We start from the raw sequence: 27,487 nt of genomic DNA, 5'->3' as shown, positions 1-27,487 counted from the left end.
ATTTGCTTGTCTTGTTTTTACAGAGAGCTTTTCCAATTGCAGTACATGAGGTATTGTTCACAATGAATGACTGTGAAGAGTTGCATCATTTCACTTTACAGATATGTAAGTTTGGGCATTTGAGTATAAACACCTTGAAAAGAAACAGTGTCACTCAAACCACAAAGAATAAGCTGGTGGTGAAGGGCAAAATTTTTATATTCATTTCAAATGTTGGTGACTTTGTGAGCTCCTTTAACAACTGGTTTAGGCACTAAAATGTATACGAATGCCTGAGCCATTTTACTTACCAATAATTGTAGTTGTTTCTGAGTATGTTGGGGTTGCTTCTGGAATATGGGATCCTTTTCCTAATGAAAACAAGGCATACCCATTCGAGTTTGAGGCACAGGGTTATCTTAAATACACAATATGTTGGGACTTGTACATGGGAGTTTAGAAGCCAGTGTTGAAGACCACCAAGCAGTATCCTTAATGCATGATTTAACCTTGTGAAAGATGACTGCGACCCCGTTCCATCAGGAAGCACAAGCAAGCCTGTTATCTAATGCCTCTCACTCAATTCTCCATGAATGAGGAAAATTCCCTTCCTAGCTCCAAGAGAATTGATTCCATATATATTGAAACTTGAGGTTGCCCATGGTTGTTTATTACCAAGGACCCTGTTATGTGAATGAGTAAGATTGGAAAAAATATTATGTCAAGGCCCCAAAGTGATCAGAATGGTCACAATGGTAGACATTCCAGAAGAATTCTGACGCATTTTCTACAGCCACTGCTTACCGTCTCTTGAATGAGCAGGAATGGAATGAATTCTAAATTACTTACTAGAATTCACTTTTTCAAATAATGAATCTAAAATGCTAAAGAAGGCATACTCTATTTTACTCAAAATCTGTTACATTGCAATTTATTTTCTTACTCATGACATAGTTTCAAACACACATCGGGGTGCTAAACTTCAATAGTTAGAGAAGTACACAGCAATACCAAGGGCTGGGAAACTAACTGTCCATGGCACATTTTCAGATTGTGTAGTGGGGGGTGTTCAAACACACAAAGTAAGAAATCAAATTACCTGGAGTACTGAAGGTTCCAGATGCAGTGTGTTCTGATGAGCTTGTAACACCTAAAACGGAGGATGATTAGGCTGTTTGCTGTATGCCATTAATCTGACAGACTGAGCCTGATACAAGTACGGCAATGTTCATACTAGCCGACTCGGATCTGAGAAGCTCGCAGAGAAAAACACAACAGCAGCTGTCCGACCTGCCGGAGTAAGCTGGATAGGAGGCCTCTACACCACATTTGGGTCTGAGAAGCATTTTAAACTGTCAATTTCCACAGTAAAAAAAAATCACAAAAATAATTTATCAACATAGTAATAACAGAAAGAGATCAGAAAGTTCAGAAAAATAATTTAATTGAATGCAACCATCTTTGCCAAGGCTCTCCACTCTCACAAGCCCTGAATTCACACCTTGCGAGTCTCCACCACTGAGACCGTGGGCTACAAATCAAACAGGGATCGTTGCAAATGGAGAAGAAGCACTTGCTTCCTGAAAGTCTGTCTTCTGTAACTGTACCTGCGGTAGTGTCTGAACTCTCAGCATCACGACGTTTTCTGGGCCGGCCTTCATCTCCACTTACGTCTGACGATGAACCAGAAGGAGATTTCGTTCTTCGAATGGAGCCACCAAGTAGCGGATCATTCGAGAAAAAGCCATCTAGGGTGAACAATGCAATACTGCATTCCAAGCAGCATCTCCACACAGACGAGAAAGCTGCTCTGCTGACAATATAGTTCAGGTCCATGCAGGCCTGCTTTCTAAGAACTGCTACTACTGCAGCTGTTGGAATAACACTCATCCCTGGCTGCCATAATCACCACATTCAAACCTCCTAAGACCTGAAGGCAGAACAGAGCACAGAGCTGGGAAGATTAAGCAGAGGATGTGGACTTGAACCTCCTCCCATGGACACAGCAGGAACACCCCACCCTGCCTCCTTCCCATCAGTAAGCTCCAAGTTCTGGCCCGCCCCTCCCCACACCACTGAAACAGCACACCGTCCTTGGCTGTTTCACCTGAGGCAGGATTAAAATTAAGGTGTCATACCTGAATCGCCTTTTGACAGTTCTGCAAAGAAGAGAGGAAAATTAGATACAGCATTCAGTTCCTTAGGTTAACTGTTAAGGGTGTATTCTAACCATTTAAAATTGTAAGCCTGGTGTTGGCACTGTGACACAGCAGGTTAAACTGCTGCCAGTGAAGCCAGAACCTCATAAAAAGGCTTGTCAGTCCCAGATACTTCCCTTCCAATCCAACTCCGTACTACTGCGCCTGGAGAAGCAGCAGAAGAGAGCCCAAGCACGGGGGTTGCTGCCACCCGTGCGGGAGACCTCAGTGTGCTCCAGCCTGAAGCTCGGGCACGGCCCAGCCTGGGCCGCATGACCAGTGGAGGAATAAATCACAAGATGGAAGATGTCCATTTCTCTCTCTCTAGTAAATCTTTGCTAAATCAAAAGTGAAATCTCATTCCATCGTAGTCTTTTGAATAAGATTGGACTAGGATTGATTGTAAATTACACAGACCACTGGGGAATTAATCTTGGAATATAAAAAATCAAAGTATGGGGCGTGGCGTGGTAGCCTAGCAACTAAAGTTCTTCTATGTGCCGAGATCCCATATGGTCGCTGGTTCTAATCCTGGCAGCTCCACTTCCCATCCAGCTCCCTGCTTGTGGCCTGGGAAAGCAGTCGAGGACGGCCCAAAGCCTTGGGACACTGCACCCGTGTGGGAGACCTGGAGGAAGCTCCTGGCTCCTGGCTTCGGATTGGCTCAGCTCCGGCTGTTGCAGCCCCTTGGAGAGTGCATCATCATATGGGAAATCTTCCTCTCTGTCTCTCCTCTCTGTCTCTCCTCTCCAATATATTTTTATATCCAATAAAAATAAAATAAGCATTTTTAAAAAATCAAAGTACGTTCTGCTGACACACGTGTACCTCAAGTACACACATGCATTTTTCCTAAAGGTTCAAGAAACTTTGCAAGAACAAATAACCAGGGCTGCTTTCCCATTTCTGACTTTACCACCCTCATAAACACCGAGGGAAGATCCAAATCTTTGCTTTGGACCTTACAAGGATGCCTGTTTGTGAGAGCAACAGAGCTTAGGTTCTCACGGTCTCAAAGACTCGAGTAGGAGTGATCCAAAGCAGAACACTGTTGGCCTATTGCTTTCACATACAAACAATCCAAGAGAATAAAACCAAGTGTGGTTTTATTTACCTGGTCTTCTCTCTGCTGTTTTACCACCTGAAGAAAGAAAGAACCACAGTTAAAGTGTGCTTTACTTCATAATCCTCCGTATCGTATAAAGGCGATGAGAAAACTGTTCTTTTTGTTGCCATCCTTCCTTAAAATTCAGTATAAGCAATCCACTTCTAATGTATGACAACTGAAAAAACTAAAGAATAAGTTTTATTTAGGAAAATCCTTTTTCTATTTAGTAAAACTCTTACAAATGACCTAGGTAATATATTTTCCTGTCAGTACACCTAAAATCAGTGTTTTTAAAAGACAATTAAGTCTTGGAAAGCTGTGTGGACAAATGAATTAAACTCACAAGAAAATATTAGCCAATACTTTCTATCTTTTTTACATTATTTAAGGTATTAAATTATAGTGTACTTTCCTATATAAATCATTGCCTAAGCCTTTACTGGAGAGTGTTCCTAAGCAGTGAGCCATACAAAAATGAATGCTAAGACATGGGAAGACCACCCATTGCACAGATTGTACTCCAGCAATACAGAATAACCTGGGAAAGTGTGAACAATGTGACTATACATAGTGAAGATCTTCATCTTTTACAAGATTTTTCTTTTTTCCATTCATCCGGGAAATTTTCTTATGTGCTGTACAGTTACAATCAATAAAACAATACATATTTTTCTACTGACTATGGACATGCACTTTAATTTGATTCTAACAATCTCCAGCCCCAAATTTTATCACTCTGTAACCTTCTAAAAATGAATGAGGTTCACATTAGAGCATAAATCTCACTGAACAAGGTCAACAAAACCTCAGGTATACTTAGGCACTGAAAAATTCCACACCCAGCAGTACTGCAGGGGTACCCCGAAATTACACCACGATCCCATGGACGTATACATAAAGCCTTGGAGTCTTACTGAAGCTTCACACACTATGTGAAGTCTACTGGTTCACTCTCTATCCTAACCGAGAATTCACTTTAGAAACATTGCCAATTCCTAGGCTGACTGAGTAGAATGAAGTGACTTTCTTTTTTAGACTCTTCCCCTTGTGTTCAAATGATGCTATTTTTCCTGCCCTTTTCAGAAACAGAACTAAAGGATATGACATACATTTATTTCTACAATTTTTTTTCATTTTGCTCAATTCCAAATTTTATCAAAATCAGTGAAGGCTTATTCATCAATTAACTTCAAAAATATCTTAAAAAACTGTTAGCTTAAAAGTGTTTTCTGCACGAAATTCTCTTGCAATGCTCTGACTTTCCATTGGTGATCGGCTCATGATTTGTAAAGAGCAGTTATTAGGTGGGTCTTCAGGGTTAGTGGAACATGCGCTTCATGTGGAGTCATCAAAGCAAAAAATGACCAAACCAAGTAGACAATGACATGTGTGTGACAACAGAATAGGAACCTGTATAAACTGTTGGTTAATATTTCTATGCCTCCGTAAAACACAAAGAAACACACACACAGTCACACAGAGACACACAAAGTAACACCGAGGCTCAGACAGGTAGAGGCACATACAGAAACACAAAGTAACACAGAGAGATACAGAGAAACACACAAAGTAAAACAGACACACACACACTAAGTAACACAGATGCACACAGAGCCTGTCTTCCCTCTCCCCAGGTACTCCTTGCACAGCTTCACCAACCACAAATGGGGAATTTCTAAAAAACAAATGTACTTACTGGTTACTCAAAACCGTGTCAATTCCATAATACTGCAAATTGCTGTTGATGTTATATTGGGACTCTTAATTGACTGGGATGATATTCTACCAGCTCTAACTTCAGACCAGAAATGGTCTCCCCAAGAAACTGTTCAACCCATCTGGACAATAAGTAGCTGGACTCTATGCTTGGTATATGTTTGCAAGGAAAAAATCTTGATTGAATTTGAACTGTAATACTGCGTCAAGGTGGAGGAATCCACCGGGGGGGGTGGGGGAGGGGGGGATTCCCAGAGCCTATGAAACTGTCACATAATGCAAATTAATTAAAAAAATGCAAATAGGAAAAAAACCGTACTGAACAAGGTCCAACTTCTTCCCCTTAGCACCTTGTCCCATAACAACAAAATGCGAGAACATTTACAGAACATTTACATTGCATTAAGTATTATAAGACTTCCATGCATGATTTGAGGCATATGCCATTTAATACAAGGAATTTGGGAACCCTCAAGTGTCCTGGAACCAACTCCTGCTGGAAGCTAAGGAGGACTGCACCAACAGCCTTGAGCTTACCGAGGATGCGGTCACACTAAGTACGGCGAAAACCCACATTTCCTACTCTGAATTGGAAGGAGTATCTCCCAGGGAGAAAATGTCTGAGAGACCACAAATACACAGGTCCATGGCATTTGAAAGGATGCGTTTTACAAGTGCTTTACCTTCACCAAGGACCCAAAGAGCCACAAGCAAGTACAGCAGGATCAATTTCATGGTGGTGAGCTGGGACCTAGAGACAGAGAACGGTCATCCTGCAGAGCGAACAGGTCCGCTGGCGTTCTCGTTGCCCGCACTTTTATACCCAGCCAGAGCAAGGCCTCCCATCACGGCCCACATGTGGTCTGTGTGGTGAGGACAGGGTGAACTAAAGTAAACACCACAGCATGCCACAGGTGAGGTCTGCTCCAGCCCAGCCCGTGTCCCGCTGCTGTGACTTCTCTCTGGGACCAAGGCCAGCTCACACCCAACCCAGGTCTGGCCATTTGGCCACCCTCAGCAAACAATAAAGGCAGGAAGCAGAAGCTCCAGGATTAAAAACCAAATGCAACAGTGATGCACATTTATCTGTACCTCAGTAAACACGCACAAGTCTTAATGCCTCGAGAAACTCAAACACTGAGGTCAAATATTGTAACTGTCTCACCCTCAAAGACAAAAATGTGTTTTTAACATTTACATTTCTGGAAACAAAGAATGCTTTATGTATCTATATATTAGCAGTTATTTCCTTAGGAAAAATACTTACAGTAGACTATATTTTAAAAAGTTAATGGAAATGGAATTATTAAATATGGTTATTTTATGCAAAAAATGTGGAAATCCAGGCTAAAAAAAGAGTGTTCAAATAGTTTATGGAAATTTCTATTACCAATAAACTGCATACATTTACATTTTGTACCAAACTAAACTTTGCCTTTAATTCTGTTTTTGCACACTCCTTTGAACTCTCCTTGTATCACAATCAAACAAGAAAAGGGAGCGAAACAACGAAACAATGTAACATGTACATGCCAAGCACTCACAGTAGAAACTTTGTTACAAGAACAGAGGTTACTCTATTTTAACCATGAACTTTAGAATCAGACCTGTAAGTTGAAGATGTAAAAAGTAAAAAAACACTTAGAAGAAGAATGTTTGGAAAACAAAAGCAAAATGAAGAGAAAATATCATTCTTCACTGAATTACATATCCTGACATTCTGGAATGGAGGAGGAAGTTCGTGTCAGGCCAGGATGGAAGTTATCTGTCTGTGCTGAGGAGGGCAGAGAGACCTAAAGGATCACTGGTGCTAGCCAGACACCTAAAAATGATTTTGATGTCACTAGCTTCTAATTTTCTCTGAACTGCCATCAAAACAAAAACAAAAGCAGAAACAAACAAAAAGCCCCAAATCAGAAAATGATTCAGCTGCTGATGGGCCAGTACTCCTTAGTTGATATTCAGAGCATAAGAAACCCAAGGGAAAGGGGAAACCATGGAGCACCATACTCCCCCCAGCACCACCTTCTCTTTTCAGGACTATCTGATGGCAGTAAATGATGCCAGCCTTCTGAGGCCTCCCCGTTACACAGTGAACGCGTTCACACACATTCTGCCTGCATTGGCTCAGTATCCTTGCCAAGTTCTTCAATTATTTTGAAAGAGAACAGATTCTAACAGGTGTAAATGTTTTAAATGAATCTTCCTGTCCAAGGCAGCACATCCAGTGAACGCCAAGTGAATGCCAGTGGAATCTGACATCAGCAAAAAGCACGCAGGGCTTTCCTGTGGGCCAGGGATTTGGAAGGGAGGCAAACAGGTCCCGCAGGCTCAGGGAGGCAGTTTCTGCCGCTGTGGACCAAGAACAGGCTTCCCACGGAGGAGAGAGAGTGAAGACGCAGAATACCTACACAGAACAGAGCATTTCTACAAGGCTTCAGCTGCAGAGCTATGGAAGCTTTAAGAAGGTGAGATTTATTCTAGTTTAGGAGAACCAGGGAAAGTGTCATGGGAAGAACAGTTTCAAGTCTGGGTCAAGCAAAGCTCATGGGACTTGCACATGCAAAATGCAGGAGAGGTTCCAGGTGTAAAAAAAATGCATTGTGAACAAAGTCAGATGCAATTACACGCAGTCCAAGACTTATCAGACTCCTTCCTTTGCAGACAACTTCCATCACATAGCTCTAGTAATCTACCAATTCCCTCGGGGACCTATAATTCTCCCATTGTCGCTCAGACCCCTCAACAAGGCAACACCTGTTACCTGAGTCAACTGCTCCCATTAGTCATGAGCCTGAATCCCTCAAACTCTTTTAATTTTTCCTAAACCTGCTTGCAAAACTCCAACCACGGTATAAGTCAGGCTCCTTCCTTCCATTATGTACATGGTGGAGTAAAATCATGGAGTAAAATCATGGAGTAAAAATACTGCATCATGACAACTTGCTTCTCTTGAAGACATTATCTCATATTAAGGCAGCAAAGACATCATGTCTCAGCAGCTCTGAGCTGAAGTTTTCCATTTAATTTCTCTTCAACACTCTCAGTTAATGGAATTATTTATAACTTACTGGAGAAAACAAATTTTCTCAGAAATACTCTTCAAGAGTACAAATCGGCAGATACCCACCTACTTGAATTTATGTACAAATACCACCTGCTTTCTTTTTAACATGGGTGAACTCTATGCTACCATCTAAATTTGAGCCTTGCATTTATATACTGGATTCCACCCAAAGACTACATACCAGCAAGGACACCATCAAGGTATTCTTCCCCTTCTAGGTTATTTTCAACAGCACAAATGTATGTTGCCATTTTCTTCAACTCCGAATAAATTAACAAAATTTGCACTACACGAATTGTACCTCAATAAAGCTGTAGTTTCAAAAAATGTTCTGCTCAACTCACTTCCCTTCCAGTTCTATTCCCACTTCTCTACTCCCTTTGATGGTGAAACTTCCTGGCTTTCTCTCATGAACTTCCCCTACTCCGTCAGGTCTTCCGGTCTTCACTCCATCACTCCTATCACTGTGCTCTTGTCAAAGACCCTAGTGACCTCTTCAGCCTTAACCTACTGACCTCTCAACAGCATTGAACAGTTTTTCTATTCCTCCTTCTGGCATATGTTGACTTCTGAGGTCGTCATTTCTTTCCTATTTCATTTGCTACTCTTAACTACCTATGTTCAATAAAGATGAGCATCCTAAGATTCAAATTTAGGCCCTTTGCAAATTCACTTCCTTGGGGATTGTTTAAATCTTTAAATCTTTATTCAATTTGACAGGCAAAGTTATGGGGAAGGTGAGGGGGAACAAAGAGAGAGAGAGAGAGAGAGAAAGGAAGGTTCCACCCAAGTCACATTTGGCCTGCAGTTGGACATCTAATAACACCTGCTGGCAGGGATGTGGGTACAAAGGTAGCCTACTCCACTGTTGCTGGGAGTGTAGGCTAGCATGCCCAGTTTGGAGGTCAGTATGGAGAGTGCTAAGACAACTCAAAATGGACCTACCATTATACACCAGCTATCCCACTTCTGGGAAAATATCCAAAGGAAATGAACTCTGCATATGAGAAAGTGACCTGTAATACTATATTTACAGCGACACAATCCAGAATAGCAAAGATATGGAAACAATGCAGATGCCTGTCAAAGAGGAGTGGAAAAAGTAACTGTGGTACATTTACACCATGGAATACTACTCAGCCATTAAAAAGAGTGAAATTCTATTTCCAACAAAATGGCTCCAACTAGAGACCGTTTTACTCAGCGAAATAAGCCAATTAACATACTAGGAAGTAGAGATAGATTGCAGTATGCAGCTCTACTCCTGAATAAAAGAAGGACTCCCAATGAAAATATTAAATATATGTTGACAATAGGATGCTGGATTTCCTGTCATTGTCTATACCTACAATATCATGAGACACTTAAGTAGCAGAATGATGACATGCAAGTTCATGAAAGATCATACTACTGCAATAATATGGGGAAAAACAGTTATGGGGTGTGGGGAGAGGGAATGTGGAGGGTGGGAGGGGAAATCCCTGAGCTTATAGAACTGTATTTTGAGAAATAAATAATAAGATTACAATAAATTGGGCCCGGCAGCGTGGCCTAGTGGCTAAAGTCCTTGCCTTGAAAGCCCCAGGATCCCATATGGGTGCTGGTTCTAATCCCGGCAGCTCCACTTCCCATCCAGCTCCCTGCTTGTGGCCTGGGAAAGCAGTTGAGGATGGCCCAATGGATTGGGACACTGCACCCGCGTGGGAGGACCCAGAAGAGATTCCAGGTTCCCGGCTTTGGATCGGCGCACAGGCCGTTGCGGCTCACTTGGGGAGTGAATCATCGGATGGGGGATCTTCCTCTCTGTCTCTCCTCCTCTGTGTATATCTGGCTGTAATAAAATGAATAAATCTTAAAAAAAAAGATTACAATAAATCTAGGGCAACTTCTCCTCAATATTCACTATCCCGACACCCTTCATCCCCCAACATCATCTACTGTCCCCTAGACCTCCGCAAGGATGGCTAGGCAGTCTCTGCCAATACATTTGCCACTGTGATCCATGCTCAGCTTGTTGGCCAAAGTGACCTATACAAACTCAATCATTTCCTGTAGTCTTTTTCCACTCAGAACTCTGCTGTACAAAGTTACATATATTATAAGCATGAATAACCAAAAGGAAATTTTGGCTTACAGTGGAGACAAATTTCAAGATTACCATAAAATTCAAGTGTGCATATTTATATGTTTGCCCTTTTGTGACATTTGTAAATATTTTCACTGAGAATCTGACAGACTAAACATGAAAACTTTCTACATTTCAAATCCACTATTACTGATGCCATAAGAAAAAGTATGTTTTTTGCACTCACATTTATATGTATATGTTAAATTGATTTGGCAATTATTTAATAGAATCCTTTAGAAGAAAATGCCTTTTCTCTATAAGGTAGGCTTTTTTCCCAGAACTTATTCTGAGGCAGTTTGTTTTTGTAAGGACATTAAACACTTTAACTCTTTCGTAATAGTGCATCAACTGGATAAGCACTTAGTATGAAAATATAACATTGCCTAAGTACTGTACATAGCTTAACAGCATACCCACCAGGAAGAACAACAGCCCCATGTCTCCTTCTTGATTTAAAAGGATGTGGCTTCAGAGCTGCGCACTTAGTGATGTCCCGTCAGAGGAAAGTCAACAGAGCCGAGAACAATAGCTTCAAGGACAAGTGGCTTGCTTTTATGACAGTGTCCCAGAAGGAAATACAGAAAATGTTAAACATCACTATTGGAAATCGGGAACAAGAACTTTCCTAGTCACACGTACATAATTTGAAATTATACTTAAAATTGAGTGTGCAAAAATTAGAAATTTATTTAGATACCATTGAATAGTTAATGAATGTCGAAATGATAGAATTATTTATAAAAAATTAGATATAATTTTCTGCTTCATAGTGACTTCATAAGAAATTGAACAATCAATGTTGTCAGTGTTCTAAGAAAAGTCTTATGGCTGTCCTGTAGACGTCCATGAATTGAACGCAAGAGGAAGAAGTAAGACACCAGTAAGTCTTGTTCTGGCAAAGCCCGTCTTCCCACAATTTTTATCATTGAAATGGTTTCATGTGCTCAGTTTTAAACCACACTTCCAAGGTCACTGTGTCATTCACCCTGCACAGTGACCGCCCTCACAGTTCCTGGGCTAGTTCCGCCTTTCCAACTTGCTGCTTCTGCTTTCACATGCTGACCGCTGTGTCTCCATCTCATCACGCTATCTACACGTCCTCCGGACGCGCTTCAATCACTTAGCTTTTCTTCCTGTCTGCAGTCACCACACAGCTCCATCACCACAATCACTTGCCTTACTGCCATAGGCTCTAATGAGTCCATACCAACTGTTCTGGAATGTTCATTCCACTGACCCTTCTGTTAGAACCATTTGTTTCATAGCCTCTGGCCTCTTCCAGCTCTGATGAGGGATGTTTTCCTGCCCTGAACACTGTGACTGTAAATGCTGCTGTTCAGTGCTCCTGCAAGGAAAACCCATGTATCAATGGCATAACCTCCAGGACCCTAACCCCATTTTTACAAAAGATCTTCAGATAACTAAATTAAGGCCATTTGTGAGTGTTCTAATCCAGTTAGCTGGTAGCTTATAAGAGGGAGTTTGGACCCCGACCCGGGAAGACGACCCTGCACAAGCCAAGCAGAGATGCCACGGTAGCTCCTTCCCTCGCCACTCTCGGAACGAATGCTGCCATCACTTGGGTCTCAGAGATTTCTAGCTTTCCTACCTGTGAAAATGTACTTCTGCCATTAGTCCTGGCCAGTGAAGAGGCATTCTCTCTCAACATCTGACTCAGAAACCAACCTGTGACCCCACAGCCTTAGAGTTTATGATCAGTTTTCACAACTGCCTGTCAATTTTTCCACCTGCATATTTTACTAGTTTTGTAAACATGCCAAACACCAAGCAAGCATCTGCTTACTTATCTTAGTATATCTAAATACTCAGCATTCTGAATTTAAGACATCATAAATATCTTTCCTCAAGAGTCTTGATTTTGATGCTAGAACTGAGTATGTTATAGCCTAGTGATGCTAACTAGACTGGTTAATTTCACTAATGATGAGTGGTTTCTGCCTATTAAATATGCTCCATAAGCACTCATCACCGTGAGAAAAGTAAAAAGCTAAAAGTGAAGATGTGCGAGCTGCACTGATTCCAGGATAATGTACTAATAGTTTTCAGGACAATTGTTCTACTGGAAGTACATAAATGTTTTTCACTTGTTAGAATACGTCATATCCGTGAAAGCACACATACACCTGTAGTGAACAGCGTCTAACCATCAACTAATTCAAGAGGTAGAACCATTGCCAAACTAGAAAGTCCTGTCTACTTCTCAATTATAACTCCTTCCTTCCTTTATAAAGAAAGTGGCCATCTTGCTCTTTATTACCATTCCCTTATTTTAGTTCTACCACTTACCTATGCAGCTTTAAACAGAATTCAGTTCTTTGTTTCACATGAACAAAAGCATATTAAATTCACTCTAATTTTGCTTCTCTTACCCAATGCGTTTGTAAAAGCCCACCTATTTCTCTTTGTTATTGTCTATGCTCACTTTGGTGGGTCAGAGTGGAGGAAATAATTTGAGGAAATAATCCTGATGTACAGTGCCACAGGACTTCTTAGGAAGAGATGGGTATCTTTATTCAACTCCAACTGTATCTTGGCCCCTCTCTCTTCAAAATCATTCCACTTCCACATTCCCAACTCTTCTGCTGTTGTAACTAGACACACATTAGATCTTCCTTGTCCTACAAGCGTCTTGACAACTTGGATTGTGCTTTACCTTCCCTTGCTATCCTTAAGGCATTCTAGAAAGAAAAAGTTAGCTTGTTTTCCAGCTTGTTAGTTCTCCCTTCAGCTGTGTCTACAGTATTGGTGACTCCACATACAGCATTTTAAAACAGAATTATTGTGTTTACATCTCATTTAATTACTTTTCAGGAAGCTTTATACTTGGCCCTGAATAAAATTTCGGTTGTGTCAGTTTTAACACACGCCCTCTTAGCTCTGCTACTTCTGCTTGGAGTTGATCTGGAAATTTCACACATCTGGCCTTCTTCCATTCTAGGCTACTGATTTGTACTGCACACTGTTCAGTATCTTTTCAAACTATATCACTTGGGATATAGAAGAAGGTGTATTTCTTTGGAGAAGACACCGACTTTTTTAAGGTACTTTCCCAACCGCGGAACTATTTTCAATAACTGGTGTCCCGATTTGGGGGTAAAATACTTGCAATACAAATTTGGCCAGCAAACATCTTATCTTCAGAGAGATAATAAATGTATTCTTTATTCATCACCTTGCCAGGTCAGCACTAGGACAATTCACTTAGAGTACAGGGTACAGGAAGGCACTAAAAGTGTGGCAGGAGGAGATGTGGTACATTATACTCAAGAATAGTTATTTGTGGTTCAAATTTTCTTTGAAGAGTGAATCTTCAGGTGGTCCTCATGCTTGGTAGGTTCGCAGCCGTATATGTCCTATATACACTCTAAGTCCTTCGAGATCTCATTCCAGTTATCAGCCTGAATAAATTCACGAGAAGCAATTAGTTAGTTACACATGTGCTGGGCAGCATATCTGTTTTATACCATAAATCTTGAACAGTGCCACTCAGAGGCACTTCCTGTCCTCAGCTGCTGGGAAGTCTGTCAACTCCTGATCTTGTCTTCTGGAGATGCCACCCCTGAGGCTGCTGACACACTTGAACTCACCGTCCTACTCACAACCAACAACAGGTGTCTGCAAGTGCAAAGCCTGGCCCAGTAACCCCCGTTAGAGGTTGCAGTTTCCCCATTAGAGGAACTGAGGCCTTATTACCATATCACCAACCCCATTGTCACCCCATGTCCCTGGGGATTCCTGTCTTTCACCCCATGAGAGTGGCCCAAGAGTGCACGCTCCGATAAACATCCTGACATCAGTTTGTCTCAGAAGCTGACGTTGTTTTGACAGTAATTCTGGTGCTTCAATGAATTCTGCTGTGAGAGAATGTGACACCAGCCTTATAAAATTAAATGAAGCTAGAGTTAGATTCTGATAGTCTTCATAAATATTCCTTGGGAGGTTGAAAATAGCACATCCCATACATTAGTGGTCTCAGCCAGACTTTCTTCAACAACCATTATCAGAGTTGTAAATGGGCAGGTCACGTCTCTGGCCCCACAGATTTCCATCCTTCACCCAGTTGCTATGGAAGTCCCAAAAGCAACCTGTTAACATATTTCACTTCAATGTACCCAATTATTGTCATTTTGCTAACTCGTGCTTTATAGATGTTGAACTTGACAATGTCGAGTCTTCCTTTCCAGTAACATCCACTACTTTTCCACTTAATTCTTTGATTTCCTTCACTATAGGTTCCAAGTTTTCCCCCATACAGACACTGTACACATTTTATCGGATCTATGCTTATTTGTAGTTGTACTAACAGTGTTATGCTTTAAGTTCCAACTCCTCTTGTTCATTGCTGATAGCAAAGCACATGATCACATATTCATGAATGCTGGATTTTGCCAAATTTTCTTACTTTGTACATGTAATCGTCTGATTCTTCTTTACTGTCTTGATGTGATGGGTTAGTTTAATTTATTTTCAAAGTAGTAAGTAAATCTGACTTGGTTGTGGTTGTAATTCTTCTAGCACATTTTAGAATTTCATTTGCTGATTTATTTTTTAGGAGTTTTGCACCTGTGTTCATGAGATACTGGTCTGAGATTCTTCTTTCTTACCATGGATTTGCTCAATTTGGGCATTACATAACACTGGCTTCACACAGCAGGGAAGTACCATCCCTTTTTGAATCTTCCAAAAAAGGTTTAGTGAATTGGTATCATTTCTTACTTAAATGTGTTCTAGAATTCTTCAATGAAACCCTATGTGCATGACACTTCCTTTTTCTTTTTCTTTCTTTTTTTTTTTTTTTGCAAAAACAGGAACATGATGCCGTTTATTTGCATTTCTCAGAATACTGTACAAAGGGAGTAGAAAACCTATTCACACTTTGCTTAGAAAGGTTTTGAGGTGAAAGTTCTCTAGGATCCCTGGGGTGGGGGATGGAGGGCCAGGGACCTCCAGGCCCCTCTCTCAAGAACACCAGCCCTGGTCCACTGGGGAGTTACCTAGGCTCCCACCGTCCTCTTCTACAGCACCTGCTGGCCAGCCCCTACCTGTGGGCCATGAACTCTGAGTGGGGCCTGCCACCCGGAAGCCCTGCCCCAGCACCTGTCTGTGTGAGGTGGTTACAAGGTGAGGGGCTGGTGAGGGGCTGTAGCAGACACTTCCTTTTTCTGAAGTTTTTGATTCACCTTGACAGGTGCAAACCTATGCAGACTACCTGTTCTTAAATTTTTAGCAAGCAGCCTGCTTATGTCAAAGAATTTGTCCATTTTGTCTGGATAATCAAATTTGTCAGCAGGGAGCTGTTCACAATATTCTTTCATTTTTCTTTCAGGGTCCACAGGATCTACGGGAATATGCCCCTCTCCTTTCTGATGTTAGTAGTTTGTGTTCTTGTTTCTTTCTTGGCCTAGCTCGAGACTGACCAATTTATTGATAGTTTGAAAGAACCAATCTTTCCTTACATTGATTTTCCCCCTGATATTTCTATTTTCAACCTACAGATTTCTGTTCTAATTATTTCTTTTGCTTACTTTAAGTTTAATTCATTCCCATTTTTCTAGTATCCTCATGTAGAAATTTAAGGTTTTTTATTTTAGCTATTTCTTCTCTTTGGCATACAAGTTTTCAGTTTACATTATTTATACTCAGTACTGTATTTCTCACTTAGCACAGCAACTAATGCATGCCATAAATCAGGATAGTTGTGCTACCATTTAAACATCCTTCTTAAATTTTTCTTCAAATCTTTTTTGATCCTAGTCTATTATCAAATTTGATAACTAATATTCACTTATGTAACAATTTTCCAGTTTTATCGTACTTTTCTAGTTTCAACATATTTTGGTCTAAAAGAACACAGTGACTTATTTTTTTTTAACTTAAGGTGTGCCACATGGAGTCTGCCTTGCAAAATGTTCCACGCTTGTTTTAGAGAAATGTGGAATTTGCTATTGCTGGATCAAAGATCCCGAGGATCTCAACTGTACACAGGGAATGAATGGGGCCACTGAGTTTGAATGTGTCCTTGCTGATTTTCTGCCTGATAGATCTGCCGCTCACGGTGGAGGGGTGCAGAATCTACCATTGTGGTAGCGGATTAATTCTGTGTGTGTGTGATCTTGCAATGTTTTCAACATTTTGCCACATTCACTTAAATGCATACATTGTATACATGTACATATGTACTATTTTCTTTTCAAAAGACAGGCATTAATATCACAGAGTGATGGATTCTTGACAATAATTATGAGGAATGGCACTGTTTCAGGCAGGCAATATTCATGAAATACCCAGGGATATGACGTCCACACAATTTTTATGCTCTTTCTGCATGTAAGGAATATTTGTCTTGCTGGGTCTAGCTTGTTTCATCGGACAGCTGGAGTCTGTGGTCCTGCGGACGTCAGCATTTCATTCTTTCCTAGGCTGAGCCCTTTCTCCTTGCTGGCCTATCAGCCTCCAGCTCTGGCGGCTCCAAGACAGTTACCAAACCTCCCTCTAGCATTAGATAACATCTGCCCGTGTCTTTAATAACTTCCCTTGCTTAAAATTAGCATTCAGTCAAGAGCTTGGTTCATTTAAAAAGTAACAATATAAACATAGCTGATGTGAATCAGAACTGCAACTCCAGGAGGCATAGCTCACAGGTCTTCTCCAGGTCTTGCTATCTCCAGGGGGAAGACATGGCCGTGTTTACTTCTGGTTCTCTCTGACCAGAGTTACTTACTTCCTTTGGGTGTCCCATCTGTTTCACTCAGTACCTTGTAGTGTGCTGGGATGTGTCCTCCAACCCTTTGAAGTCCAGAGAAACTGAAGTGCAAAATCCCTGGGTTCAGAAAATGCTCACTGTGGAAGAAACACTAGTTTGGGGTGCCGCTTACATCTTTTGTCTTATAACTTTTAACAGTCCCTACCATCTTACACAGGTCTGTGACAATTCTGGATGTTTGATAGTCATCTTTGCCTTTTCATTTGTCTAAATGTTTGAGTTTCCACATGGTAGACTTCACATCTTCCACATCAGAGTGTCCAGGCTCAATTCTTACTTCTTGCTCCTGACTCCTCCATCCCTCCCACCCCTTGGGGGAGCTGGATTAATCCCTGGCACCTGACTCCTCCATCTCACCTACACAGACCCTTAGGTTATGGCCACCCAACCCCTTCAGAGAGCTGGTCAAATCCTGGTGCCTGACTCTGACGCCAGCCCAGCCCGAGCACTTAGAATCATTCTGGGAAGGGAAGCAACAAATGGAACACTGTTTGTATGGGTCTGTATCTCTCTTCTTCACTCTCAAACACTAAAGAGAAATTTCTGCAATATTTCAAACTACACCACTTTTCTTATTTGTATTACCTTGAAAATATAAATGCTATTTGAGAGAACATTAAACAATTTATAGAATGACACAACATCTGGAAAAATCATTTCTTGTAAACTTAATTTTGAAGGAAGAGTTAAATAGTAAAATGTTCACAGTCAATCACAATGCACTCATGTTTATGGAACACTGACATTTACAAAGTCATCGAGAGCATTTAGTGCAAGGCAGCTGGGTCCACTCAAAAGCTAACACCAAGGCTTGCTTACAGCATGACCACATATTGCTACCACTGTGTTTGCTTTTGAAATAACCATTAGTGAAGATATGTTCCTTTACGTGACTATAATTTACACTTAACTGAAATTAATCCCTCTTAATTTTTTGCTGAAAGCCAAAGATACTTCCAGTTTTACCCATGGGCAGACATAGAGAGCTGAAATAATTGATCCTTCTCCTGCTGTGAGAAAATAATTGTCCCCAAAGCATACAAGATTCATAGATTTCAAATACAAATATCATTCCCACATGCATGATGTGCCTCAGGCCTTGTCTATGATATAACCGACATGAAACAACTAGCAGAAGCCCGTCGTGTAAGTGGTGAAGCAGGAGTGAGGGACAAGGAAGGGACAGCTTAAGCGTAACCCTGGGATGTTAAAAAGTCGGACTGTGTGCTAAGGCAGAGGAGTTCTCATCCAGGGATCCTTAACGCCCCCTTTGCTCACTTACCACCCCCGTCTGCCCAGATCTGCAGCAACAGAGCTGTCTTCTCCCCCTTCTGCTGCACACAGTATTACCTTGCTCAGGGTGAAGCCGGCAGCTGCAGGCAAATCACTAGGGGAGACAAACAATCAGAATCATTAACTACCACATTAAACTTATCCACAAGTAATACCTCGGCATTGTGCTGAATGGGATTACACCCAAAACATTTTGTAACTTCCTCTTCATTTTGATTCAGGAAATCACCTGGATGTTAAAAGATGAAGTCGGCAGATCCTAGCAGGCAGAGCGGCCGGACAAGGAGGCGGTGACAAGGAGTTGGTGGAAAGGGAATTTTTCCACCCACATATGGCCATAGGTTTCAAAGAAAAAAAAAAACATAAAATGATACAGTTACAATCAATATCCTGGTAGTCCTTTCTTTTCAGGTTTTCACTCTTTGATATCTATAAATTTATCATCCAAGGCTTGCACGTGCAACTTAGAAAGACCTAGGACACACAGTACTGTGCAAATACATCTACAGGGAAGTGGAAGGATCTGTGTGAAGCCCCTTATTGTGTGGGCTTGCATGTATCTTGCCTAGAAATGAGTATGAAAGGTTACTAAGGTGTAACTTCATGTCTTACATCATCATATTCTCATTCATCTAGAAATCCATGAATATGAAGGGCTTTCTAAAAATTCATGAAAATGTATGCATTTCTAAAGAACATGCACATTACTTTCCTATGGATTTTGTAAAGCAAAGTTTGACTCATGCTATTTTTTGCTGCTTACAGGACTTCTACATTTTTACAGGAGAAGGAGTGATTTTTCGGGCTGTTGCAGCAACTCAGTCAAGTTCACTGAGCTAGCAAATGCTCAATCCGCAGTTTTGACCCAGGTCTCTCCAGTTTCCAGCCTTACAGCTTGGTTCTTTTTCTTTGCTTTCTGAAAGTAATTCTGAAAGTTAGTATAGTAAATTACACCTCTACCATAAAGGCACATCCAAATTGCTCAATAAAACTCAAAACTGAGTTGCGATCTGAAGTTAAAAGGGACCTCACATGATTGTATCAGTCAAAATAAAGGTGCACTAAAACTATTGCATAAAATTGCTTTTCAGGTGTGCGCGTAAACTGTATAGGAAACTCAAGATGCATCTCAATCCCCCAAACACATTATCATGTATTTTCAGATATTCCCAATTCTGAATCCATGCCTTTCAAATGATGCAGGTTCAACCTGCAGATGCTGCTTAACCCTGTCATGAGGTAGTTATCTGGAACTGCTTCTTGACCAACCTGCAGAAAAATGGGAAGAACCTCCTGCGACACACAGACACAGTCAGATTCATTTTGTGCTTTATTCATCTACAAGACAAACCAGGTACCAAAAGCATCTCTCTCCTTGCCATCCTCAGGCCTGTAACAAGGCTTTTAATGACCTTGGAATCTCTCCTTACACAGCATGTGTTATTAGCATGAACATATACCTTTCTCTGGAACTTTCGGTCATCCAGGAGATGCTGCACATATTAGATGGGAGATGCTGTTACACACACATTTCTGTATGAGAGGAAGCTTGCAAAACGAGCTTTTGGTGCCTGGACAGGGCACTATGTGCAAGTCCTGATTCCAGCGTGTTAATTTCACACTGGAGTTGAGGAATGCCTATTCATCATGAAATGATCTCCTTATCAGTTCACTTACAAACAACCACTTCCAATAGAGTTTATCACTCTTTAATTTTTAATAATCAATGGTCACAAGGCCTTGCTGATAGTACTGCCTGGGTAAACATGGTGACGCCATGTCAACAGGTTACACTCCTTCAGGCGGCAAAGCAGGGGTTTCCAGCATGCGAAAGTTGACTCTTGCAAAGTAAACGGTGTCCCATGGCCCCTTTCTGCCCCCTTTGCTTGTCTTGGGCTGAGACCCCTTCAAGCAGAGACCTTGCAGGCGAGGCAGCAAACCAGCCTGCCCGGCTCAGGGTGCCAGCCGACTGCAGCCTTCCGGTCTGGGGCCTCTCTGCCCTGCCCTGACAGTCAAGGTGCCGGGAACACCACACATGGCTTGACAAGCTGCCAACAGGCAAGTACCTACAGACTCTGCAAAGCCACAGTCAGATGGTATTGTGTACTGCCCTGGCCGGCCAGCTGGAGAGAAAGCAGACAACGCCATGAAATCTGCTGTGGGATGCTTCCAGATTGCTAGTGACTCTCTCCAAACAGCACCATTTCCTCAATCAGATGCAAAGTCCGACGCCAAGTCACAGGAGTTCTGGACCCTTCTGGTCTCTGGTACTTCAACACCTGAATATTCAACCTTCGTTTAGAAAAGTCCAAAATCATTGTTGGTACTTCTGTTGTATTCCGTCAATATATTCCTCTATTCCAGTTACTTCGGTTGACACCTAATAAATGTGGTGCTTGCTGCATTTAGACTCAGAAAGGCTGTTTCTTGAAAGCCCCTGCCTGAGCTTCATTTGTACAAACAGCAGAGGAAGACACTTGACTGCACACAGCTGGCAATGAAGGATGACACCAGTCTTTCTGCCTTCTCGCTGCCAGGCAGAGGCCTGCCTGGGTGCTCAGCACCCTGGGGAGTCAGGGCACCCTTAGGCGCCCCAAGCTAAATGACTGATGGAATTGTTTGTAGCCTGGGCCTCGGCCTCTGACCCTTTGCAAAGTGGGCAAGAGCCTGCTCCCAGAGCCTGGGGTGGATGGTGTCGACAAGTTCACTGAGCTGCCAGCTGATTGTTTGGGGGACTGTGGGATTAGCTGTCTGGTCTCGACCAGGGTCCTGGCAGCCTCTGCAGTGGCCTCAGAGCCTCAGCAAGCTGGGCTGCATCTGCCCCGGCCCTGCTGCTGGTGGCTTTCTGCACACAAACACTCCCCCAGGGACTAGGGACACAGCCTTTTAAGAGGGGGTTGCATTTTTTAAAAAATTTACTTTTATTGTAAGGCAGATTTATAGAGAGAAGGAGAGACAGAGAGAAACATCTTAAGTCTGCTGGTTCACTTCCCAAGGGGTCTTAATGGCCACAGACAAACCAATCCGAAGAAAAGAGCTTATTCTGGGTCTCCCACACAGGTGCAGGGTCTCAAGGCTTTGGGACATTCTCTACTATTTTCCCAGGCCACAAACAGGGAACTGGATGGGAAGTGGAGCAGTTGGGACATGAACCGGCGCCCATAATGAGATCTTGGCATGTTCTGGGCAAGGATTTAGCCACAGAGCCACCACACTGGGCCCAAGATGGCTGCATCTCTGTGGTCAGAGTTCCTGCATGTCACCTCTGCACCATCTGGGGCACTGGTAGTAGGCAGCGTGGTTCCTAGTCCTGGCCACGTCTGCACTGTAACCCGCAGCTCCAGTCTATTTTTCATTGAAAACTCCGCCCAAAGACAGCCTCCATTAGGCTGAAAGGCCTGTTTTGCTGATGATTAGTAGCATAGTTTATCATTATCATCAAGAAAGACTTCCAGTGAGTGCACTTATTTTTTGTATACACCATTTATTATAAAGTCTTATTTTTTGTCTTAACATTCAAGAGCAATCATTACAAAAAGTTGCTATGAGAATTAAAAATATGTCATGCCTATCAGACTTCATCCTGAAGTCCTGGTAATTTTGTATTACCGAAAATATCCCATAAATTTGAATTCAAATATCCTATAAATCCTCAAGAAAAATATTTCTTTGGCACTTTCCTAAAATGCAAATATCCCATACATAAATCAAAACAAACTTTCAGATGAGTAGGATTACAGAGATATGCAAGTAAAACATTACCACCAAGTTGTAAAACGCATCAACATGCTTTTTAAAATGTCTGTTATTTCAGTCAAATACAGTATTCATTTACATATTTTCCACGATTGTCATTGTTTTAAAAAGTAATGAGAGACAGACCAAGAGCAAAAACCTCCATCCCCAGTTTGTACTTTTTTCTTGTTAATAGTGTAACAAAGCCCAGGTCCCTTTGAAAGCTGGGGCATTTTTCAGGTTTGTGAATTTCATTACTCTTAATATAAAGAAAATTCCAAAATGTCAGTTCTAAGAGTAATAATCTATCTCTTAATCCTATTAATTAGATTAGTTATCCTATTAATCAGACTGGTAATCTTATCATGGGGAAGTGCTTAAAATGATGAGTACTGACCAGGGCCAAAGGATTTACCAGAAATGTTTTTCTTAAAGCTAAAATGACACTCAAATTATTTTATTAAACAGGGAGTCAGCCTTGATGCTCCTCCTGTGGGAAGTATCTAACCAATTTAGGTTTCATTTGGGAGACTAGGTTTCAATCCATCGCAGCCAAAACGCCTTTCTTCTTCAGCAACATGCAGAGTGGTACATAGGACATTCAAGGACACTTCAAAAAGTTGGTGGGAAAATATCAGAAAAAGTTACATTATTTGGGAATCAGATATTTAGCCCAGTGGTTAAGATGCCCAACCTTCCAAACTGGGGTAGTTGGACTGACTTCTCAGGTCTAGCTCCTAAATCTTTCCTTTATAACAACAATTGTGGAGGAAAGAGGGCATGGCTCAAGCGGCCTCCCACCATCCACTTGGGAGACTGAGTATCTGGGCCCGGCCCCAGCCACACCCCAGCTCCCATCACTGCAGACATTTGGGGAGCGAAGCTGTAAATGGCCATTCTATCTCACTGTGTTTCCACATCTCTGAAACAGATCTGATGCAGAAATGCTCAAACCCATGCATACAAACAGTTCTCAAAAAATCCATGGGGATACATACTAGGGAAAAACAAGCATACTTTAACAAACCTGTCACACCCAAACAAACTTGCCTTTTTTAATTCCCCGCATTCTTTCGGAAGCGTCCTCGCCTTTGTCAGGGTTTCTGTGCATGTGATGAAGGGTGTGTAAGGTGATACATTCAGGGGAAACAGGAGTAGAAACCAGAGATACCACCTGCCAAGAGGGTGCCTTCCCACTGAGAATGACAGTGAATGAAGCATCCCAGTACTGGAGGAAGTGAACAGCGTACTTACAACAGCCAAGGGTGGCAGTTACATTCTAGTCAGCAGAACCCACTCGTCCCCAGGACAGTGCTTGCCTGACGTTGTCGGAAATTTCCGGTAGCCACCATGTGGCCATGTCTGTCCCACACATCACCAGGCGGATGCTAGGTCATGTTCTTCCGTCAGACCTTTGGTGACGTCTTTCAGGCACAGCCAAGTGCTGTGAGGTGGCCTGCTTCATCTGGCAACAAAGAGAACTGCCCTTCCCCACCAAGGGTTTTATCAGTGCAAGCCCATTTGTCGAGTGACAGCAGACAGGGCAACACAATTAAAAGCAATTGGAGGAAGGATATAGGAAAAACGGCTCTATTTTATTCTACTTTGTAGAATCTTAAGAAACCAGCAGGCACCAGTACTGTCTGAAGCCCAGAATTTAAAATAAAATTAGCCTCCATCAAGAAGAGCAAACAGTGAGAGCTAACTTTGTAAGTTATCCTACGAGTATTGCCGGTGAGTACTTCATACATTTCTTTCCATGATTTAACTTACCAAATCAATTAGCATATACAAGACTATATAATACTGGTTTTTTAAATAGTCCCTTAAAACATACTTTCACTAATAACTATTTTTACAAAGATTTAAATAATTAAAAAATCAAAATACTTCAAGGAGTTTGCATAAAAACTGAAATTAAAAGATAATTGACTTTGGCACAAAAAATTGAAATCCATGCCTTTTCCTTCACCTAGCATGTTTCCATGAACTTCCTGCAGACCCCTTGAAAGCACGGACCGCAATTTTCTACAATAACATAAACTTATCTTTTCCTTCCAGTCTCCACATTCCCTTGTGTGCACAGGTGCTCCTTCCAGGGAGGAACTGCCCTTCTCAGTGTAAACATTTTGAAATCAGTATTTACAGGAGAACCAGTTTCCCGTCCTTAGATTCCTCATCTCCCTCTTACTCAACAGATGTTCTTCTCATTTTCTCAGCCAATTCTTTCCTCACTTCAATGTGTTTCTCTAAATTTTGTACTTCGTGCGGAAGATTGGTGTCCCAAATAGACAAGCAAGATTGTATTTCTAGAAGAAGAAAAAAAGATCATGTTTCAAAACTCCACTGCAAGACAAGCTGATTAATTTCTGCGTTTATATTTAGTTGACTTCAACAAATGTGTGCAGCTTGTTTCCTTAAACAGTCATGGAAAATGGGGTAAATCAATAAGATTTAGGTACAAAAGTTTTTGAAATCCATGTACAAAAAGGGTTTTCAAAATGTCCATGGAGAATAGGCAGTATGAAAACAATTACACAAGGATTTCAAAAAGTTTTAACCAAAATAAATGTATAATTGTATTTTTCTAAAAACTTTTTGAATTGCCATCAAAAATACAGCCATCAAATAATATACTAAATTTCTATCGCTTACAAAGTGACAAAACAATGGGGAATGCTCATAATACATTATAGAAATGACTAAATTGTAGAAAGAATGTGGATGACCCAAAACCTATCATTTTCTGAACAAAGGGGAGCTTCCCCCCAGCACTGGCCACAATTACACCTCTCCTAGAAATAACTAAGTTGTGGAAAAATGTTCAAATTCAGTTTAAAGTTCAGTTGCTTGTCATTTTTTAAGGCGTGGTATCCCTACTTCATCTGATGGAACAAATTACCACTGCAATCGAATTCTCCAATTTTAAGTGACATCGCCTATAAAGACACTGCTTTGTAAAACTACTGTGTAATGTTAACTTCAAATTCAAACACCCAACAGGTTGTTCTCATTCTTGCCACTGCACCATTTGGCATCCCATGCTACCTTTGGGTGACCGCGTACCTTCAGCACTTTTCCGGTTGTATCCCAGGACCAGCATGACATTTTTAAGGCTTCCTTTATCAAAACAAAATACAAAAGTTTTCTGTTAAAAACCGTGTAATGAATTTTACTACAAGAAGAAAACACAAAATAACTTGGAAATGAATTGTCAATTCTGTTTTAGCAGATACTTCAAGCATATTGAATAAGAAGTATTCCACGAAGATCACTACTTTTTTTTTAATAAGAAACCTGGTGATCCATTCCTTACAACAACTTGAAAAAATCTTCTCCTTACATGAATGGCAGAGTTACAGAATAAGGAGGGAGGGGGAGAGGAAAGAAAAGAGAAAGGAAGAGGCAAGGAGGGAGAGATCGAGGAAAGAAGAAAGGGAGAGAGAGCTTGGTCTTCCATCATCTGTTCCACTCCTTAAATGGGCTGGGCCAGGATGAAAGCAGGAGTAAGGAGCTTCGAGTGAGTCTCCCACACTGATGGCCAGGGTCCAAGCCCTGGAACCATCTTCCACCACTTTGCCAGGCACATCAGCAAGGAGCTGGACTCGAAGTGGAATAGCTGGATCTTGAACTGGCAACCATCTAGAAGGCTCACACCTAGTAAGCACTAGGATGGAGTGGTGCTTAGATGCGTGTTCCAACACTGCCTCAGTAGCTTACTGTCCTTCCAAGTGATTCACTAATTTCTTAGACAAATGAGAGTGATAGCAATCAAGTCCCCCTCCACCAATCTGACTCCAGATTCACCCCAGTTCTGTGCTTCACTCCAAGACCCTCCAACTCACACTGCAAAGAGAAGGCTCCCGCAGAGCAAACAGGCAGCTGCCCAGTCCTAGAAAACCAGCAAACCCCAAGCAAGGGGAAGGCCACTTGCCTAACTGCGCGGTCGTCATGACTCGCACAGAGTCACAGAAGTTGTAGATGATGCGGATCATGCGCCGTGTAGAAAGATCCAGCAGCAGGATGTGGCCGCCGCCCGTGCCTATCCAGAGCGCCGTGTTCTTCTGCAGGCAGAGCGCCTTCACTCGCCCGGAGTACAGCAGTTTGTGCTTCAACTCCTGGTTCACCACCACCACCGCCTCCCTGGAGCCACAAAGCAATCATGCAGAAACACTTTGTGTAACAATGAAGACAGACCTGCTTCTACATACATGTAAGCACAAGTAATTAGACAGGGACTTCAGAAAGCTCATGAAAAACAAGGTTCATTTTGTTGTAGAAGAGTTCTGCAATCTACGTACGTAAGAGGTCTTCAAGAAGCATGTGGCAAATAGGGAGTGAGATTGAGCTGCCCCAAGTGGACCAGCTACGTGTGACGCCAGCACTCCACAATGGAGCACCAGTTCACGTGGCAGCCGTTCTGCTCCCGACCCAGCTCCCTGCTCATGTGCCTGGGAAGGCAGGGGAAGACGGCCCAAGTAGCTGGGCTCCTGCCAGCCAGGGAGCAGACATGCACGGAACCCCAGGCTATTGTGGCCTGGCCCAGCACCGGATCTTATGGCTACCTGAGGAGTAAACCAGGGAAGGGAAGATTTCGCTTCTTTCACTCCCTGCCACTGTGTCTTTCACATAATAAATCATAATTTTTACAAGTGAATTATGGGGGGGGGAAAGCACAGACTTCAAAATCTTATTGCACCAAAATAAACTTGTATTTGAATTCCACTTTCTGTAAATTCTTTAAGTACTCTAGTGTATAATATTTTAAATTATGAATGCATTCTGCTATTGTGTCACTGGAATTTTGGAGTAATTTTGAAGAATTCCAAAGGCCCACATTACTCCACTGGAAACTTAAATTATCAAAAACAATAGTTCAACTTCACAAAATTATGAAATAAGATACTAACCGAATGAAAACTGAATGACTGTCCAACATAAGAAAAAAAAACCAAGTAGTTCCAAAGGCTTTCCATCATGTTTCCATGTTACAAAATAAAACGCAGTCACAGCCATTTGTATCTAAATTAGATCATAAATCTGAGTTTTCTTGTGAAGCGTGCATAATCGAATTCATGTCAAAAGCGAGGTGATCCTGAAGAAAAGGAGCCTCTCCAACTCTAACCTTCAGCAAGAAGGAAGGGACCCTGTGGCCAAGCAGGACTGCCAGCCGTTCAGAACATGCATCTCCTCAGTATCCACAGAAAAACTGAGACATTCTAGAAGGTAAACTTGGCAACATCCTTTTACGGACTTTGTATGTAATCTATTACATTCTCCAAAGCGCACGGAACCTCATGCTGAGGTCAAAACTAAACAGAAGTACAACGTCACTTGATTGATAGGCTTCTGGGCTGCCCTCCCTCCTCCCCAAAGTCCTCATCACTCACACACACACACACACACACACACACACACACACACACACACAGGCTGCCCTCCATCCACTCCAAGCTCCTCCCCTCCCCTCCCAACACAC

General features: G+C 41.9%; 2 protein-coding genes across 3 annotated transcripts in view; both read right to left on the bottom strand.

Annotated features, from left to right (window-relative positions):
* LOC131478104 (mucin-19-like) overlaps window positions 1–18,436 on the bottom strand; it is a 112,725-nt gene extending 94,289 nt beyond the window's left edge. The window contains exons 1-8 of the mRNA XM_058655702.1: window positions 18,429–18,436; window positions 18,263–18,367; window positions 5,685–5,752; window positions 3,292–3,318; window positions 2,118–2,138; window positions 1,587–1,727; window positions 1,079–1,129; window positions 291–350 (exon numbers count right to left, since the gene is read on the bottom strand). Coding sequence (XP_058511685.1) covers window positions 291–350; window positions 1,079–1,129; window positions 1,587–1,727; window positions 2,118–2,138; window positions 3,292–3,318; window positions 5,685–5,752; window positions 18,263–18,367; window positions 18,429–18,436 — 481 coding nt within the window. The remainder of the gene's footprint in view (window positions 1–290; window positions 351–1,078; window positions 1,130–1,586; window positions 1,728–2,117; window positions 2,139–3,291; window positions 3,319–5,684; window positions 5,753–18,262; window positions 18,368–18,428) is intronic.
* Window positions 18,437–23,054: 4,618 nt separating this feature from the next.
* The window catches only part of LRRK2 (leucine rich repeat kinase 2), a 111,814-nt gene continuing 107,381 nt past the window's right edge, over window positions 23,055–27,487 (bottom strand). For both annotated transcript variants that reach the window (XM_058655654.1, XM_058655655.1), the window contains exons 49-51: window positions 25,939–26,151; window positions 25,075–25,124; window positions 23,055–24,317 (exon numbers count right to left, since the gene is read on the bottom strand). In XM_058655654.1, coding sequence (XP_058511637.1) covers window positions 24,196–24,317; window positions 25,075–25,124; window positions 25,939–26,151 — 385 coding nt within the window. In that variant the 3' untranslated portion in view covers window positions 23,055–24,195. The remainder of the gene's footprint in view (window positions 24,318–25,074; window positions 25,125–25,938; window positions 26,152–27,487) is intronic.

The sequence above is a fragment of the Ochotona princeps genome, chromosome 27 (genome assembly GCF_030435755.1).
Source record: "Ochotona princeps isolate mOchPri1 chromosome 27, mOchPri1.hap1, whole genome shotgun sequence".
NCBI lineage: Eukaryota > Metazoa > Chordata > Mammalia > Lagomorpha > Ochotonidae > Ochotona > Ochotona princeps.
Note: the sequence above shows the minus strand (reverse complement) of the source record. Positions and strands in the feature narration are given on the sequence as shown.